This window comes from Prionailurus viverrinus, chromosome B2 (assembly GCF_022837055.1).
Source record: "Prionailurus viverrinus isolate Anna chromosome B2, UM_Priviv_1.0, whole genome shotgun sequence".
Classification (NCBI taxonomy): Eukaryota; Metazoa; Chordata; class Mammalia; order Carnivora; family Felidae; genus Prionailurus; species Prionailurus viverrinus.
In genome coordinates, this window is record NC_062565.1 from 109,663,168 (window position 1) to 109,683,428 (window position 20,261).

The 20,261-nt window shown below is 34.3% G+C and overlaps 1 protein-coding gene across 3 annotated transcripts in view; it reads right to left on the reverse strand.

Annotated features, from left to right (window-relative positions):
* TBC1D32 (TBC1 domain family member 32) overlaps positions 1 to 20,261 on the reverse strand; it is a 202,462-nt gene that overhangs the window by 107,982 nt on the left and 74,219 nt on the right. For all 3 annotated transcript variants that reach the window (XM_047859835.1, XM_047859833.1, XM_047859834.1), the window contains 3 exons: positions 18,139 to 18,226; positions 16,101 to 16,219; positions 6,022 to 6,138 (listed from right to left, as the gene is read on the reverse strand). In XM_047859835.1, the coding sequence (XP_047715791.1) occupies positions 6,022 to 6,138; positions 16,101 to 16,219; positions 18,139 to 18,226 (324 nt within the window). The remainder of the gene's footprint in view (positions 1 to 6,021; positions 6,139 to 16,100; positions 16,220 to 18,138; positions 18,227 to 20,261) is intronic.

Below are 20,261 nucleotides of genomic sequence, written 5' to 3' on the forward strand. Positions count from 1 at the left end.
ATATATGAAAAAATATTAATATAGGTTCTGGATGAATTTCTCTTCTAAAAAAATAATAAATACTGGGGTACCTGGGTAGCTCAGTCAGTTAAGCATCCAGCTCTTGATTTCAGCTCAAGTCATGATATCATGGTTCGTGAGATCGAGCCCAGTATCAGGCTCTGTGCTGACAGCATGGAGCCTGCTTGAGATTCTCTCTCTCCTTCTCTCTCTACCCCTCCCCTGCTTGTGTGCTCTCTTTCTCTCAAAATAAATAAACTTAAAAAACAAAATACTTATTCTCCTCAGCTATCCCCCAAAAGGACTAGAAATAATGACAACCCTAAACAATGAATATTTCTAGTTTCCAAGCTACAGCTTCTAACTAGCAATTCCTAATAAAAAAAAAAAAAAAACAACAACTCTTTGAAGATGGTGGATTCCAGGTCTGAGCTAGAAAATGTATACAATGAGCCTGGAGCATCTTATATGAGAAAGAAATATATCAAACAGGAATAAGTACAAGTCAAAAGGACTCAGCAGTCAAAGGAACATCTTGAGTATCAAAAGCAAGATGACTGGGGCACCTGAGTAGCTCAGTCAGTTTAGCGTCTGACTCTTGATTTCAGCTCAGATCATGATTTCATAGTTTGTGGGTTCCAGCCCTGTTTCGGGAATCTCCTACTTGGGATTCTCTCTCTCCTGCTCTTTCTACCTCTCCTGCTTACTTTCTCTCTCACTCTCTCTCTCTTTCTCCAAGTAAATAAATAAACTGAAAAAAAAAAAAAAGCAATAATGACTTCACTGGATTGAAACATACATATATATATATGGTATATATTATGGTAATTATTATATGGAAATAATAATAAAACACCCTTTTTGGAGATTACTAGAGCACCAATTCACTACTCTGAGAATATCTAAATAGTCAAGCATTTAATCTGATATTCTTATAAGAAACTTTTTTAGGTTTTCCTTTATTAAACAATTCCAGTTAAATACACAAAGAATGGCAGAACTAGAATCACCATTTCATATCTCCTGGTGAAATAGTGAATCAATGCAACCCAGGACAAATAACCAGTTTTTCCAATAAATCAAGGGCATGGACACAGAACAGTTTTAGAATAAAGACTTAAAAGACATAATAACTAAATACAATTTATATATTTTGTTTGGATCATGACTTGGCCAACCATAAAAAGAAAAAAAAAGACATCTTCGATAAAAAGGAAACTTATATAGAAAACTTATTAGATAATATTAAGGAATTATAGCTAACATCTTGGATATGACTAAAGCCACAAGGGTTTACAAGGCAGTAATTAAAAAAAAAAGCAAAAACAAAACAAAAAACTCAGAGGTCCTTATTAGAGATGCATACTTACTTATTTACAGATACAATGACATTATGCCCAAAATATGCTTTATAATTGTCCAGGAAAAAAAACAAACAAACAAGCAAAATGCAGGAGTAAAGGAAACTGGAGACAAATAGAGACACTGACAGAATGGTGACAAAAGCCGCAGTTTAGTGTTGAGTATATGGGAGTTCATTATACCATTTTTTTTTTAAGTTTGAAAGTGTCCACAAAAGAAAGCCCATGTGCAAATACACACACACACACACACACACACCTCCTCAGTTTAACTTCCTAAGGTTCATGCCATGGAACTCCCAATGAGACAGATACTGAATTTAAATTATTTTAAATAAAGCCTAAGAAGAGCCAAACTCATTAAGAGTCAATAAATCATTAATTAAACAGTGAAGTTACTGAGAACCTACCATGCTCACAGTAGCAAAAGAAAAACAAAACAACCAACTTGCTGGACTTTCAGGGCAAAAGACAAAATATAGTTCCTCTTCTCATGGAACTATAAGGGGAAACAAATGCAAAAATAATTATAAAATAATGTGACATATGAGAAGACTTCACAGAAAGAGTAAAGCAGGAAAAATGAGGAGATACTATCTAGTCAAAAGGCAAGGTTATATAGCTTCCAGATTCCAGAGAAAGGAAGAAACTGTCTAAAGATCCTGGAGGTCAGAGAGTGGAAGGTGACAAGAGAAAAAAGAAGGCTTTGAGAAACAAGGAGAAACTGTATGTCATGCAAAGGAATATAACTACACATGGAGGTAAAGGGAAATCAGCAAAGATTTTAAATAGAATTACTGCATCCAGTTTTCATTTCTAAAGGATCACTTTGAAAATAAATTAGCATGAGGATAATTTACAGGTTGAGACAAGAGGGAAAAAACCAGGATCACACTGAAGTAATCTAGACAAGAAATGAGGGTTTGAACTTTCTTACAACATACACAAAAATATATACAAAATGGATGAAAGACCTAAATGTGAGACAGAAAACTATCAAAATCCTACAGGAGAAAATAGGCAGCAACCTCTTTGACCTTGGCCGCAGCAAGGGAAATAAAAGCAAAGATGAACTCTTGAGACCTCATCAAGATGAAAATCTTCTGCACTGCAAAGAAAATAATCAACAAAACTAAAAGGCAACCAACGGAATGGGAAAAGATATTTGCCAATGACATATCAGATAAAGGGTTAGTATCAAAAATCTATAAAGAACTTAACCAAACTTTACAGCTGAATAACAAATAATCCAGTGAAGACATGGGCAAAAGACATGAATAGACATTTCTCCAAAGAAGACATCCAGATGGCTAACAGACACATGAAAAAATGCTCAACATCACTCATCATCAGGGAAATACAGATCAAAACCACAATGAGATACCACCTCACACCAGTCAGAGTAGCTAAAATCAACAACTCAGGAAACAACAAATGTTGGTGAGGATGTGAAGAAAGTGGAAAACTTTTGCACTGTTGGTGGGAAAGCAAACTGGTACAGCCATTCTGGAAAATACTATGGAGGTTCCTTAAAAAATTAAAACTAGAACTACCCTACAACCAAGCAATTGCACTAGTAGGAATTTATCCAAAGGATACAGAGTGCTGATTTGAAGGGGCACATGCACCCCAATGTTTATAGCCAGACTATCAACAATAGCCAAATTATGGTAAGAGCCCAAACGTCCATCAACTGATGAATGGATAAAGATGTGGTTTGTATATACAATGGAAAACTGCTCGGCAACGAAAAAGAATGAAATCTTGCCACTTGCAATGATGTGAATGGAACTGGAGGGTATTATGCTAAGTGAAATAAGGCAGTCAGAGATAGACAGATATCATATGATTTCACTCATATGTGGAATTTGAGAAACTTAACAGATGACCATAGGGGAAGGGAAGGAAAAATAAGATAACAGAGGGAGGCAAACCCTAAAAGACTCTTAAATCCAGAGAACAAACTGAGGTTTGATGGGGGTGGAGAGCTAGGGGTAGGGTAGGAAAAATGGGTAATAGGCATTGAGGAGGACACTTGTTGGGATGAGCACTGGACATTGTATGTAAGTGATGAATCACAGGAATCTACTCCTGAAGCCAAGACTACACTGTATGTTAGCTAACTTGAGAATAAAAAAAAAAAAAAAAAAAAAAAGGAAATGAGGGTCTGAGCTAAGGTGGTCTTAACATGAATAGAAAAAAGTAAACAAGATCTAGTCATTAGGAAGGAAACAATCTATATAAATGGTGATTAATTACATATATAGAATGAAGTCAACAATGACTTCCAAGTTTCTAGTTCAATCACTGTGAAGATGGTGCCATATGCTGAGATAGGAAAATTGGAAATGAAATTGATTTAGGATAGAAAAAAAATATATTCAGTTATAGAAGTGGTAATACTAAGATGCCCATGAGTTTTCAGATGTTCATTATCTGGCAGAAATCTGAGTATAGATCTGACAGCGAGGTGAGCGATATAGGTCAGAGAGCTGTCAGTAAACAACTAAAAGCCACAGTATTGGAGAAGATCAATCTGGAGGACAGAAGGCAGAGAAAGAGAATACAAAGGAAGTCTCCACAAAGGAGACTCTATAGATAAGACCATAGAAGCTGGAAGAGAAACAGAAGAAGTGCCACAGTCATAGGAGAGAGCAACACAGAACAGTGGATCAACTGTGCTGAAAGCTGCCAGGTGGTAAATTAAGTTAAAGGAAGGAAGAGGTTTCAGTGGATTAAGAACTTCTGTATTTATTCTGACTTTTGGCAGAACAGTTTCAGTTAAGTAGTTGAACAAGATGCCAGATTATAGTGCTTTCCAGAGTTGACAGAAGAGAAAGAAGTAGAGACTTCAAGTATAGTTAATTTTTTTAGGAGGTTCGTTTTTTTTTTGGGGGGAGGGGAGGAAGGAAGGAGAAGAAAACCATAGGATAGTAGCTTTAAGAAGACACAGGTCAAGGGAGATGTTCTTTGTTTTTAATAGGAGAGTTTAAACACGTTTAAATGATGAGAAGTAGCTATTCTTCTACATGGTTAAAATGTAATATCCATTTGGAGAAGTAGAATAACAAAACTATTTGCAGTTAAGTGTTTTGAGACTAAAAGACAAAACCTTCCCTAAGTGTAAAGATAATCTTTGAATACACACTATAGATATCAATGAAACTTGAGAACATACAAGCCATTTGTTCTAGATTAAATATGCAACTAATATGCATTTGTTTCCCCTAATTGATTTCAACAAAGGCAATAATTTTATGAATAGTTAAAAAAAAATATTCACTGGACATCTATGTGCTAGATAGATGATAAGAAGGACTACGATATCCTACTTGCTCCCAGGCACTCACGGTGTAGTAAGGAAGACAAAACACCTATATTGCTCATTGTAAAACTACTTAAGAAGTGCCGAGATATAAGTAAGCACAAGATAAAATTGAAACACTTCAAGGAAAATATAAATTAAAAACTCAACAACAGAAGTACCTATCTTTATATTTTGTTCATAAAATTATCAAAAAACTCCAAGAGTACAGAAAGTTTTAAAAAATGAAAATGTTTAGGGGCGCCTGGGTAGCTCAGTCAGTCAGGTGAGTATCCAACTTCAGCTCAGGTCACGATCTTGCGGTTCATGAGTTCGAGCCCCATGTTGGGCTTTGTGAAGACAGCTCAGAGCCTGGAGCCTGCTTCAGATTCTTTGTCTCCCTCTTTCTCTGCCCCTCCCCACTCATGCTCTGTCTCACTCTCTCTCTCAAAAATAAACATTAAAAAAAATTAAAGAAAAAAGAAAATGTTTAGGGTTAAAAGTGTTCAAATGGGCAAAACTATAGAAAAAACAATAACACACATGACAAAGTGTCCACAAAATAAGATTAATAGAATTTGAGTGTTAATTAAGTCTTCATGAATACACGAATATACATTATTTTGTGTATTTAATTTATAAACTTACCCAAAGATGAGGAATTAAATATCTCTAAATGATTAAGAAAAGTTACCCATTTGGGAGTATGAATATGAAAAAAGTCTCAAATAAATATGTATATACTGCCCTCATGGGGTAGTATTATGTAGTTCATTAAAATATAAGCAAAAAATGTATTGGACCCCTTGGATATAATTTAATCCTAATTACCCTAACCAATGAGGAAGCAATACTAGTGTGACTAATAATATAAACCATACATATTTCTATTTATGCCAAGTTTCTTTCCTGGTTGGGGAGCATTAACTTTGTATTCCAATAGGTACTGTAACTTTTGGGCGACCTGGATCAAAAATTCCATGCAGAGATAATTCAGAGCTAACATTCCATGGGTAAATCAAATCAGCCTTTAAATGCCATTAAATAATGTTCCTTCTTTTTTAACTTTTTTATGTTTATTTATCTTTGAGAGAGAGGGAGAGACAGAGCATGAGTGGGGGAGGGGCAGAGAGACAGGGAGACACAGAATCTGAAGCAGCCTCCAGGCTCTGAGCTGTCAACACACAGCCCAACAGGGCTCGAACCCACGAACAGTGAGATCATGACCTGAGCTGAAGTCGGACACAACAGACTGAGCCACCCAGGTGCCCCAGTAACATTCCTTTTTTTCTATCAAACTGCATTGTACTACAAATCTCATTTATAAAAGGTAAAGACTAAAAGAAAATGACTTACAGTAACACATGTTGGGACTTCACGAAGAGAATATTCTGCTTTATTAGGAAGCTCTCGATTGCCTACCAGCTCATAAACAGCAGGATAAGGTAACAAGTTCACCAGTCCTAGAAAACACTAGGCAGAGAAGAGAGAAAACACAGTCATTTAAACACTTCATTTTTTCAACCACATCCATAAAAGAGTCATAAACATAGTTTTATAGGACTATAACTGTGAGGGTTAATTTTTTTAATAAGCCTAATTAATCCACATAAATGTGAATTATATGCATGTTAAGTACCAAACAGTTAACATCAGCAATAATCTATGTGCTGATAACACATAGCAATAGTAACAGAATATACAAGAGTTGGAAAAGGTTACAAAATGTCTTGTATCTCTTGAAAAGTTTTTTTTTTAATGTTTATTGAGAGAGAGAGAGAGAGAGAGAGAGAGAGAGAGAGAGAGAGAATGAGCACGAGTGGGGGAGGGGCAGAGAGAGAGAAGGAGACACAGAATCTGAAGCAGGCTCCAGGCTCTATTCACATCTAGAAGCCTTGTATTCTGCCAATTCTTGTTTCATTTGTATTGTATTAATTTACTTTTTGTAACTATTAAGTTTTCTCCTTGCCATTTTAAAAACTTTTTTCTAGATTCAGAAAATTTGAGAATCAAATTAAGAATTTTCACTATAATCAGAACATGAGAAATTTTTAAAGAACAGTTAATCTCTCATTTAATAGATGAAAAACTTAAGGACCAGAGAAGTTAAGTGACTTGGCCAAAGACATGCAACCAGAGAGTTGGTAGCAGAACTAATCGCCATTTTCTTACTTTCATGGTTAGGTTACTCATTAAAAACCTAGTATAATCTTCAGACACTATTTAACAAGGTCACCATTGCTACATAGTTCTTGTTTGAGGACTTGGAAGGTAGAGTCTCCTTTATCCCCTCCTCCACCCTTATATTAAATGCAATATTCCTTACAAATAACAGTGGTTATAGTGACTACATTTAACACAGTGAGTTTTAACAAATAGTGTTGTAGAATGAAAAATGAGCTCTTTAAAAGCTTCCATTTTAGGGGCGCCTGGGTGGCGCAGTCGGTTGGGCGTCCAACTTCAGCCAGGTCACGATCTCGCGGTCCATGAGTTCGAGCCCCGCGTCAGGCTCTGGGCTGATGGCTCAGAGCCTGGAGCCTGTTTCCGATTCTGTGTCTCCCTCTCTCTCTGCCCCTCCCCCGTTCATGCTCTGTCTCTCTCTGTCCCAAAAATAAATAAACTTTGAAAAAAAAATTTTTTTTTAAAAAAAGCTTCCATTTTTTACCATGAATATTCCATAAAATGAAGATGGAATTTCTAACCATTTCTAAGAAGAACATAATCCACACATTCATTATTTAAAGCTGGTATCATTTGGATAGCAATATAGTGATCATAAAGTAGAATAACTAAATTTAATAAACTGGTTACCATTTACTGAATGCTTATCTAAGGAACACTATGCAAGAAGTGATCACTATAGAGGGAAAAAACTAGCATCAAGGAAAGGATGTTTAAGGAATATATCTATCAATTATAAGTAAAATAAATGGCAGGAAAACTAGAGAGTTCATGGCCACCTATGAAACCACCTAGGAAAAATTTACTAATCACCAAGGTGTTGACTACAAAGGTGATTAAGATAGACAGACTTCATATATTTTTATTATTCATTTAATTTATAAAAAACATAAGCTAAAAAATAAACAGAAAATGCTTTATGATTTAAGCATGTAAATAATTTATGTGTCCTGAATATTAATCCAATATTTAGTTATAAATGAGTCTTATTATTTTTTTCAATGTTTATTTATTCTTGAAAGAGAGAGAGAGAGAGTGAGTGAGTGTGTGTGTGTTTGTGTGTGAGCGGGGAGGGGCAGAGAGAGAGAGAGAGAGAGAGAGAGAGAGAGAGAGAGGGAGACAGAGGATCTGGAGTGGGCTCTGTGCTGAGAGCAAAGAGCCCAATGTGGGGCTTAAACTCACGAATCATGAGATCACGACCTGAGCCAAGTTGGACGCTTAACTGACTGAGCCACCTAGGTGCCCTAAATGAGTCCTTCCCATCTATTATAACAATGACAGATATAAGAAACTTATTTTTTTTCAAGAAACTCTTAAGTGCCAATTTCGACATTTATTATGGACATTTGACATTGTCCAAAAAGGCACATGGTCTTTACAGATTACATATCAATACTATATTGAGAGTTTTTGTATTCTTTGCACATGAAGAATTCCATGGGTAAACATGAAAACTTCCCTACCTACATCTAAGAAATAAAATAATGTGGACCACACAGAATCATGAAAACTTCTGATAAGGTTTTATATAGAACTTCAGGTAAAAACAATTCAGTAATTATATTTGAACAAAACAAGCTAAACAATTTAAAAGAAACTTGAGAAGATTTCAGCAGCTTGTCTCTGGAGAAAAATGCATTTTTCATACAATGAGCATTTTTAAAAGACATAAGCATCTTTAAAATTGTGATGGTTTAATAAGTACTTGTAGAACTCAAGAAAATATTTATAACATAATCATGAGTACCCACAGAAACATCATTACAATATTGCTAATATCAGACATTAATTATCCTAAAATTTGTTAGCACAAAACATTTTATTTCAAAGTCTTGAAGAAAATGAGGTTTTGTAAAATAACAGTACGGAAACAAAGGGAAGGTCAAATATTTGATATATTTTGAAACTATAGCATTTTAATGTTTGTTTATTTTGAGCGCAACAGAGGGGAAGAGAGACAGGGAGAGAGAGAGTCCCAAGCAGACTGTATTGTCCACACAGAGACCATGAGATCTTGACCTGAGCTAAAATCAAAGAGTTGTACATCCATCCAACTGAGCCACCCAGGCATCCTGAGACTAAAGCATTTTAAAATCCAAGATCATGGGTGCCTGGGTGGCTCAGTCAGTTAAACATCCGACTCTTGGTTTGGCTCAGGTAATGATCTCATGGTCTGTAGGTTTGAGCCCAACATCAGGCTCCACAGCTGGCACAGCAGAACGTGCTTGGGATGCTCTCTGCCCCTCCCCTGCTTGTGCTCTGTCTCTCTCAAAATAAATAAACTTAAAAAAAAATTACCCAAGATCAAATACTTTTTTAATGAATTAAAACTCTTTCAGGTTGATAATGATCATCTATTTACTTATTAATTCAAAATATTTTAACACTAGCTGCTTATGAGCAATTATGCCACATACTACCAATAAAAATATGAATGAATAAAGAAATGGCCCCTGCCCTCAAGGGCTCACAGTGTAATACAGGACAAATATACTATTAGATCATTTAAAATGGCTCTCTAAATGATCTGATGGTGCTATACTACTGAGAGGGATGGAAGGACATTGGGAAGAGGACACTATACAGCACAGAGAAGGGAGATGAGAGCTAGGACTGCAAAGTAGCAGGCAGGTAGGCAGGAGGAGATGTGCTATGTTGATGAGCTCTACCTTCATCCTCTAGGAAAAAGAACAAAGTTTTTCCAGAAAAGTAATGGGAATTGCATTTTACCTTACAGATAGAAAGCTATGAAGGAAAATGGTTCTGAGGGCAGACAATACTGGAGGAAAAGCAATTAAGATTTGGGGTTCTAAGAATGACAGATATCAATTATACTCATTAAACCAAAAATGTATTTTTTAGGTGTCTAACAGAGAAATCAATAACAGCAAGTTTTTTGAAATGAGAGAATCAAATCATTTTCAAATAGTTTTACATCTTTCCTTCTAGTCTGTATGCCTTCTATTTTTTTTTTTTTTTCTGGCCTTATTGTCCTAAGACCTGCAATGTTAAATAAGAGTGAACTGATTTTAGGTCCAATATTTCACCATTACATGTAAGATTCATGTTTTTGAAAGACACAATTTATAAGATGTAATTAAATCTGCTGAGTTTTTTCATAAATGGGCATTAAATTTTGTCAAATGATGTATCCACGTCTAGTGAAATCATTGTAGGAAAATTCCTTATTCTGTTAATATAGTGAATTAAAGTCCAATTTTAGAATGAGAAACCAACTTTCTGTTGCTTGGGATAAACTCCACTAGATCATAAAAATGATACTTTTTATATATTAGTACACAATTCGATAATATTTTATCAATTTACTGTAATATATTAATTATAATTATTAATTTAATATTAAATATTTGTGATTTTTATACATATTTATTTATACATAAAAATTATATATACATATATATATATTAACAGTTTGTCTCATTCATATCAATGTTATGCTGGCCTCATCACATAAGTTAGAAACTGATTCTTCCACCTCTGTTTTCTGAAAAAGTTTGTGTAAGATTGGTGTTCTTTCTCCTGTAAGAGTTCCATAGAATTCACCAGTAAAACCATGTGGTTCTCTCTATGGAAAGTTTTTTGATAATGAATTCAATTTCTTTAACAGATACATAGCTATTCAGATTTTTTTATTTTATACTGGGTCACTTTTGGTAAGCATATTTAAGAAGTTTGCCAATTTTATCTTAATTGTTTAATTCATAGCATAAAGCTGATCACAATGTTCTTTTATCTATTCCTTAATAACTGTGGGGTCTTTAGTGAAACTCTTCTTTCATTCTTGATCAATTTTCGGTCTCTCATTTTTTTGATCAGTCTAGCCAGGGGTTTATTTTTAATAATCATTTCCAAGAACCAACTTTTGGCTTTGTTACTTTTCTTGTTTGTCTTTTTTCTGTTTCATTGATTTCTGCTCAAATGTTTATTATTTCTTTTTTTCCAATGTGCTTTGGGTATACTTTACTCCTTTTCTAGTTTCTTAGAGTAAAACCTTGATTTATTCATTTTAGGTATTTCTTTCTACTGTAAATATTATTACAGTTCAATATCCTTCTTAGCACCACTTCAGCTACATTCACAAATTTTATATTTTATTATTTTCTAGTTTAAAATATTTCCAAATTTTCCTTCTGACTTTTTTGAGCTGTGTATTATTTAGAGGTGCACTTCCAAATATTTGGATTTGGGTTTTTATAGCTTCTAGCTCAAGATTCTTAAGTTTACTGTGGCCACAGATCATACTCAATATTATTCCAATCATTTTAAACTTATGTAGACTTGCACTCTAGCCCAGCAAGTCTCTTGGTAAGAATGCGAAGTGCCCTTGAAAAGAATAGGTGCCCTGCAGTCACTGAATATAATATTCTATAAAGAACAATTAGATCAGTTGATAATTAGTGATATTCATACCATGTACCTATCAACAAACTGAAAGATCTGTTACATCAATCACTAAAAGAGGAATGTTAAAATCTTCAACTGTTACTGTGGATCTATTTCTTCCTTGTTATTTTTTTAATTTTATTTTTTATATTAGTTAATATGCAATGCAATTTTGGTTTCAGAAGTAGAATTCAGTGATTCATCACTTACATACAACACCCAGTGCTCATGACAAGTGCCCTCCTTAATACCCACCACCCACCCCCCTCCATCAACCTTCAGTTTGTTCTCTATTATTAAGAGTCTCTTGTGGTTTGTTTCCCTTTCTTCTCTTTCCCCGCCCATTCCCATACGTTCATCTATTTTGTTTCTTAAATTCCACAAATGAGTGAAATCATATGATACTTGTCCTTCTCTGACTTATTTCGCTTAGCGTAATACATTCTAGCTCCATCCAAACTCCTTCCAGGCATTACCTTGATTCCAAAACCAAAGGCCCCACAAAAAAGAACTACAGGCCACTATATCCCTGATGAACATGGATGCAAAAATTCTCAACAAGATACTAGCAAATCAAATTCAACAGTACATTAAAAGAACTATTCCCCATGACCAAGTGGGATTTATTACTGGGCTGCAGGGTTGGTTCAATAGTCACAAATCAATCAACATGATACACCACATTAATAAAAGGATAAAAGAACCATATGATCCTCTCAATAGATGCAGAAAAATTTTGACATAATAAATATATTTGACAAAATACAGCATCCATTCTTGATTAAAAAAAAACCCTCATCAAAGTAGGGATAGATAGAACATACCTCAATAAAGTAGGGATAATGTAACATACCTCAACATCATAAAGGCCATATACAAAAGAACCACAGCTAATATCATCCTCAATGGGGAAAAACTGAGAGCCTTTCCCCTACAATAGGAACAAGACAAGGATACCCACTCCCAACATTACTATTTAATATAGTACTAGAAATCTTAGCCTCGGTAATCAGAAAACAAAAAGAAATAAAGGGTATACAAATCAGCAAGGAAGACAAACTGTCACTATTTGCAGATGACATGATACTCTATGTAGAAAACCTGAAAGACTCCACCAAAACCTTGCTAGAACTAATGCATGAATTCAGCAAAGTCGCAGGATATAAAATCAACGTGCAGATATCTGTTGCATTTCTGTGCACCAATAACGAAGCAATAAATCTAAAGAGGTAAGTATTCCAAAAACTGTCGAACACATATGAAAGATATTGAAGAGGACACACACAAAAAAATGGAAAAACATTCCATGCTCATGGAAGGAAGAACAAACATTCCTTAAGTTATTTTAATACTTCATGTGTTTTGTATCTTATTTTTAGGATCATAACTTATGAATGTTATATCTACATTATAATCAAATGTTTCTTAATCTGGTATTACTTCATTTTCTTTATCTCTGACATTAAATATGGCTATTTCAGTCTTCTAATGTATAGTTTTTCCTCTCTTTTTCTATTCATTGATTGTCAACTTACCGGTATCTTTTTCTTTGTAGGAAATTTCTTAAGACCCAAATGTTTGCTGTCTCTACCTATTCTGAAAATCTTTGCATTTTAATTATTTAGTCACTCACATGTAATGCACTTATTGATTAGGGCTACTATTTTCCTATTTGTTTTCTTTTTCCTCATCCCTTTCTGTTCCCCTATTCTTCCATCTCTGCCCTTTGGGGTTTGTTTTCTGTTTGTTTTAGAATTTTATTTTGGCTATATCTTTTTGCATATTATTTAATGGTTTTTCTAGTCAGTGCTATCCAGTAGATCTTTCTTTCTGTGGTGATGAAAATGTTATATAATTTGAAATGGGCAACAGTCACTAGCTACATGTGGCTACTGAACATCTAAGATTAGATTAATGTATTTGAGGGACTGAATTTTTCATTTTAGTTTTAAGTAGGTTTACATAGCCACATGGTGTTATTGTCTATCATACTCCAAAACACAGCTATAGAAAGGTAAGAAGTGACTCGACTGAAAATAAGTTTAGTGTACCTCATTATAAACTGAGGGCATATTAATGTTTTCTATAATTTAAAAGACAGTAAAATTAAACCCCAAAACAAAGCAGAATCCTTAGGGAATAATATTTGTAACTACAAGCTAAGCACTAAGGATGTTTGTTTGCTAGGAGCTATTTCTAGATCTTTCAGTTCATAGTTTATAAGAGTATACAATTTTTTTTTTACAGAAATTAACCATTAGTTTATACTGACATTTCTATTTCAAAGTACAATAAGTTGAATCAAATCCCAACCTTAAATTTGAAATATAAATATTTTCTAGGTATTAAAAATTAATGTGTTCCACTTCATGTAAAATTTAAGAACCTTAAAGTCACATAGATTCACATACCATTATACCATTTGCTTACCCCATGTGGTAGAGCTGTCATATATGTTACCTCTAAGTATAAAATAAATCCCACTATATATGGCATTGTTTTCTTTTAAAGAGTCCTATGTACTAACAAGAAATTAAAAGAAAAACAACAGGCTTTTATACTCACTCACCCGCTTGCAATTTCTTTTTAATGTGAAAATTCAAATACCCAACTGGTATCCTTGTCCTTCAACCTGAAGAAATTCCTTTAGTGTTAAATAAAACACAGGTCTGCTGTAAAATACTTTCTTAGCCTTTAAAAGTTTATTTCACTTTTAACCTTGAATCATTTTGCTGGATATAGAATTCTAGGTTGACTGGGCTTTCCCCTTTCATCAAAGATATTCTATTATCTTCTGGCCTCCACAGTTTGCAATGAGACACCCGCAAACTTTTTTGTTGTTCCCTGTATGTATGATTTTCTATGGCTTCTTTCAAGATTTTCTCTTTCTCTTTAGTTTTCAGCAGTTTGTATGTCTATAAGTGGGCCTTGCTGTGGTTTCCATTGTATTTTCATTCTTTGCATATTCTTCCTTGAGATTCGCTAAGTTTCTTGATCTTTAAGTTTACATTTTTTAAGATGTTTAGAAATTCAGCTTTTGTTCAAATATTTTTCTATCCCACTTTCCTTCTCCTCCATTTGATACACCAACCATATTAAATTTTTAGATGAGATCTCACAAAAATTACTTCAAATAAAAGGTATTTACTTCTAGAATTTAAGTTTTTATTTATTTTGAGAGAGACAAAGACAGCATGGGTTGGGGAGGAGGAGAGAGAGAGGGAGGGAGGGGGAGGGGAAGGGGGAGGAAGAGGGAGAGAGAGAGGGAGAAAGAGAGGGAAAGAGAGGGAGAGAGAGGGAGAGAGAGGGAGAGAGAGGGAGAGAGAGAGGGAGAGAGAGAGGGAGAGAGAGAGGGAGAGAGAGAGAGAGAGAGAGAGAGAGAGAGAGAGAGAGAGAATATCTCAAGCAGGCTCTGAGCTGCCAGTACAGGGCCTAAACCGGGGCTAGAACTCACAAAACCATGAGATCATGACCTAAGCTGAAACCAAGAATCAGATGCTTAACTGACTGAGCCACCCAGGCACCCCAGATCTAGAATTTCTATCTGGTTCTTTTATATAGCTTCTATTTCTCTATTATAATTTCCAATTTGTTCATTTATTACAAGCATATTTTCCTTTACATGCTACTTATAACAACTTCTTCAAAGTCCTTGATAAATAATTTCAGTTTAATCATCATTCCTAATCTTCTACTAGATGCCTTTTTCTGGGTAAGAATCACATTTCTCTTATTCTTCATATGTCTAGTAATTATGGATGATATCCAATATACTATGAAAGGTATATTCCCCAATGCTGATTTTAATTTAGCAGTTAACATGGAAAATTCAAAGTCTAAACTCTAACCTCTGTGGTAAGATTATCTGATATCAGTGAAGTCCAAATTCAGGAGACAGTCTTAACATCTGGACTGTATGAACACAGAGTTTAGGTGCCCCCTAGGTACTTCTCTACTTTCCAGAGACCTCCTTCCATTTTCCAGCTTCTCTTCTGCTTCTCTTCTGCTAAACCTTCTCTTCTGCTTTTTCAAACTTGTTAGAGTATGGATTTCTATCTGTGGAGCACCAACTGGTACCTGCCCTCAAGCAAAAGTCTGTTAAATCCAGAAAATCAAACAGTATCAATCTTTTCATCTACATAGTGACTCACCTCCATCTTCTCCCCTCTATTTAGCCATTCCAGTACTTTTAACTAGTTGATTTTTTAAGCCATTTTTCCTGAGTTTATGTTTCTACCGGAAAAAACTAGCCTACCATTATAGAAAGTAGAACTTAATTTTTGAAGATTATTTTATGACATCCACTGAAACTTTCCCAGGCTCCCATAAAGTCAAAGACAGGAATCATCGAATAACTTCAGTGAAATTCGCAAACATGTCAACTATATAAAAGCCACTGAATTGTAATAGAACATTGTATAGGTGCTTCAGAATTTCTTTTTTGGCACATTTCTCTAAAGGATAGCATCTTTTCTTCACCCACCCCTGCTTCAAATAATCCTGAAAATTTTCTATTAGATTTAAACCAAAGGGCAAAAGCTTACTTATCTTTTTTTGGCTTTGGTCGATTGGTTTGTTTCAGGGTTTTTTGAGAGAGTTTGTTTTTTCATAGCATGTCTGGTATATATCACTCTTTATTAAGAGAAAAATGACAGTAAAAATATTGTGAAAACATCCTTGAAAAATATAACTCCCATGGAACACTGGTAGTTCTAGCCACTTATTTTGAAAACAAAAATTAGAAATGAAAAAAAGAAGAAGAGAAACTGGAGAAGCTGGTGACTGTAACCGAATATAGATAAAGTCTAGATGAAGTAATTTCTGAGAGAGATACTCAAATCATTTCTTACCTTTTGACAGCTCCGGTCAATAGGATCCACTGGAGTAGATCTGGGATGGGTTACTCTAACATCATCTCTTCCACATTCCAGATTGGTCCATAATTCAGTTATAAGTGCATTAATAAACCCTGAGAAGAATTATATACATATTTACAGTATGCAATTTCTTGGAATTATGGAAGAAAGATATAATTATCCCTCTGACAAGATTGGTTCTCTCTGACAAAAGACACATACTTACATCTTCTGTAAGAAATAACCTTTAAACTTAGTAGAAATTATATCTCCTGTTGTTAATTATACCTATATGATACCTCATTATCCTAAAACTATATAATGACTAAATTCTGAGAGACCATTTCCCTAAAGAACTGAATTTTGAGTCTCTGGATTTATCACTTGGCCAATAACGTCTCACCATGCTTTTCTGAAAAATAAGGTTTACCCTTTACTCTTCGAGTGAGAAAGGCAGCTGAAAGGTGGTATGTGTTTGTATGTATATGTGTATGTTGTGTATCAGGAGGCAGGATAGGCACTTAAAAGAGTTTAAGTGTGTTCCTTATTCTAATATAACTGTTTTTATAATTCCTATGCTTAACACAATTCTTCATTTCAACAATTTTGGCTCAATACAGTCTAAATTCTGAATCAGGTACTATATATCTAAATGAAAGTGATTATTAAGGCTGATTATTATTTTATGAAGAATCAAATTACATTTTAAAAAAGTGTAAAACAGAACACCTAATCATAAAATCAGTAAATTCATAATAACATTAGAACAGAAAGGTTCCTCTGGTATAACAGGAAAAAAAAAAAAAAGCTCTGAAATCAAGAATATCAGGGATCAAATCACAAATATGCAGGCTTAGTAGTCGTGTCCTTAGATTTGTTCAACTTCTTAGAGCATCAGGTCCCCTGTTGGAAAACTGAAACAGTGCTATACTCGAGGGTTGCCATGAAGTATAAATGGGACAATACATATGAAGTTCCTAACATAGTACCCTAAGAGATCATAGGAATTCAAGCAATGTTAATCTTCCTTCCTTTGTCCTGTAAAATTATTGCAATTAATCCTCTCACGGGAAGCTTGACAGTATTGGGCTCAGAAGCTTAATGACTTGACCAACAGGGAAATCTGAGATTGTACCTCCAAATGCTTCCATTAATATGCCCCTGAGTATAGCAATATGTTAGATTTTACACTAAGTAGAAGAAAAAATAAGTCGTTCAGTTTAGGACAACTTCTTCCAAGAAGCACGTTTCATAATACAAGTACTCCAAATTAGCTTAGCCGAAAAGTTTTTAAGATATATTATAGTAAAATATTTTCACTTAAGGAAAGGACCAATTATGGTCAGTGATGTTCTAGTTCATCAACACTAAACTTTGAAAAATATAACCATAACATCTCTATTAGAAGTTATGTCTTGTCTCTCTGGTCTAGGGTTCAGATAGCCTTAAGGTATATTAAATTCCCAATGTTTAAACTCTTAAAAATTCAATCCATTGTAGATAATACATGCTGACTGCAAATACAGTGGTAAAAGTGGTGAAAACTAAGCTTTCAAGGGCAAAAGAGAAAGAAGAAGAATAAGGAAATAGTATGTGTGTATGATAATTATTGTGGTTGTGTATATTTTGATGCATATACAGGCCACTAAAACTGAGCATTAAGAAATCATGTAAGATTTAAGAGGGAAAAAAATCTTGTAAGATTCAACTTTACTGAAAGAGGATTTATAAGATGAAGACAATTGCTTAAGCATCAAGTACTTCTCAGTTTAATTCATTATGTTCCATTGTTCTGAGGATAAGAGAACAAGGCTGTGTATATATACTTCAAGGGAAAAAAAATCCCATTGCAATTTCATGGAAGAGAAAAGATAAAGGAAACCATGTAACTTTCCCTTACCTAAGGCCAAACCTGCGAAAAAGAACTTTATAGAGTAAATATCCTGAGAGCTGATCATGCCAGTTAAATTTTCTATTGGCTTGCTCATTTTATTTAAAATTATTAACATTCTGATTAAAAGAAAAAACCTACCTGAACTTTGTAGTGCCACTGCACCTGCTGCTGTTGATGACACTTGTGTAACCAAAACTCCGTAGCCAAACTTTTTATGCCTGCTGATCTAACAAAATGAATAAGGAACAATGAAAAGAAGGAAAACATAAAATGCTAATATTTTATTTATATGTTACATGTAGGTTACTGATTCTTCTTGTTAGAATACTAGACATTCTTTTAAGTAAACATAATGAGCAGCAAAACAAACTCAGACACCCTGTCAATGAGTTAATATTTTGGGGGTTCTCATTTCAGATAGAGGTTCTGGTCCCAGCTGTAAAATTAAGTAGCGTTTTGCTTTGAACAAGTCACTTCCCTCTCTAGGTTAAAACAAAGGACTTTGACCATGATGAAGATTAACATTCCTTCCAAATTTAAATGCTATTATTTTATTCCTTAGGTCAGTCCCTCAATAATAAATTTCCTCGCATATAAATCTGTAATGACTGTCAGCCAAACTATACTCTTAATTTAAAAAAAAAAACTTAAAAAAATAATATCTTCTTAATGGCAATCATTTTTAGAGGAAATGTGATTTTTTTCCCCTAAAGTAATTATATATATATTAAACACACAAAGAATACTGATCATTAACATACAAGTTTATAAATAGTGTTGTAGAAAACACTGGACAATTTGCATGTCACAAAGAGTACTATACATGTATTCCTGGTAAAGTACACAAGGATCACTCCTGGCAGAAAACAATACGGAAATAACAGAAAATAAACAGTGTTCCTACTTAGATCTTAGCTAAGACCAGGTTGGCTAATAAAATTGTTGATATCTAAACAAAGTTAACCATTCACAATTTGTATTTTTTCAACATTTCATTAAAAGAATTGATTTTTTAAAAAAGGACCTGTTTTAATCAAATTTTTAAGATATAAACTGTGCATTCAGTCTTGAAGGCAAAAAAAAAAAAAAAAAAAAAAAAGAGTAGACAGGGAACTAAAAGCCCATGGGAAAGAATTAGATTGGATTTTCTACTCATGTCTCCATTTGTTTGCCTTCCTTTTCCATTTTTATTACTCATATTTTCCACTTTCCTTGAACCTGCCATACATTAGTTTTGTAGTCAGATGACAGAGAGGTACAAAAATATGAATGGCTATTTTTTTTCCCACTCTCCTTCCATAATAACTAAATAAATACCTTACTGATCAATCAACCCCATTGACCCTGCTGACTTAGATATCAGCAGCCACAGGGGCTTCCTAGATTCACACTAAGTACTGAAAAGGAAGAGGCAAAGAAAAACTTCATAGAAGTTAGAGATGCTTTACTAAGACTCAGCTTTCATGAAACACAAATTTGAGTTCGAGTCTTACTGCTGTAAGTAGATGTGAGAGCATATGCAGATCAGTTAACAAGCCTGGGTCTCTACTTTCTCTTCAGCAAAATTAAGGAAATGGCCTAGTGGCTTTCTTACAAGATAATGGAGAATTTAAATTTTCAAAAAATTTCTTGAATAGCATAAAGCACCATTAAACTATTGTATTATATTACAAGGTTGTAAGTTACTGAGGTTCAGGGAACAGTGTCTTCTATTATAACAACCAGTGTGGTACAAAGACTAGGGTTTTTTTTTTTTATATTCATAAATGTTAAAACAGAGACATCTATTCCTAGTTGTATTATCACAATAGCAATAGTTGTGTATGCACAGTCTCAAGCATCTGATAAGAAAAGTGTCTTTGAATTGCTTCAATATTTTCAAAAATGTAAAAAAACAAAACAAATGGCTAACTAGTACACAAGGTGATTCAAACTCACCAACAGAGAAATTCAAATTAAAATGGCCATATATGTAAACTTAAAAATCCTGAGAAACTTCAGGATTTACTATAGTCTGAATGTTTGTGTCACCTCCAAATTTCGTACGTTAAAATCCTAACCTCCAAAGGTGAGATAGTAAATGGGACCTTGATTTGGTCATAAGGTGGAGAGAACTCATGAATGGGATTAGTGCTGTTATAAAAAAGATCCCAGAGAGCTCCCGAGCCCGTATCCATGTGAGGATACAATGAGGCATCTGTGACCAGAGAGGGCCCTTCTCTGACCACATTGGCATCCTGATCATGGACTTCCAGCCTCCA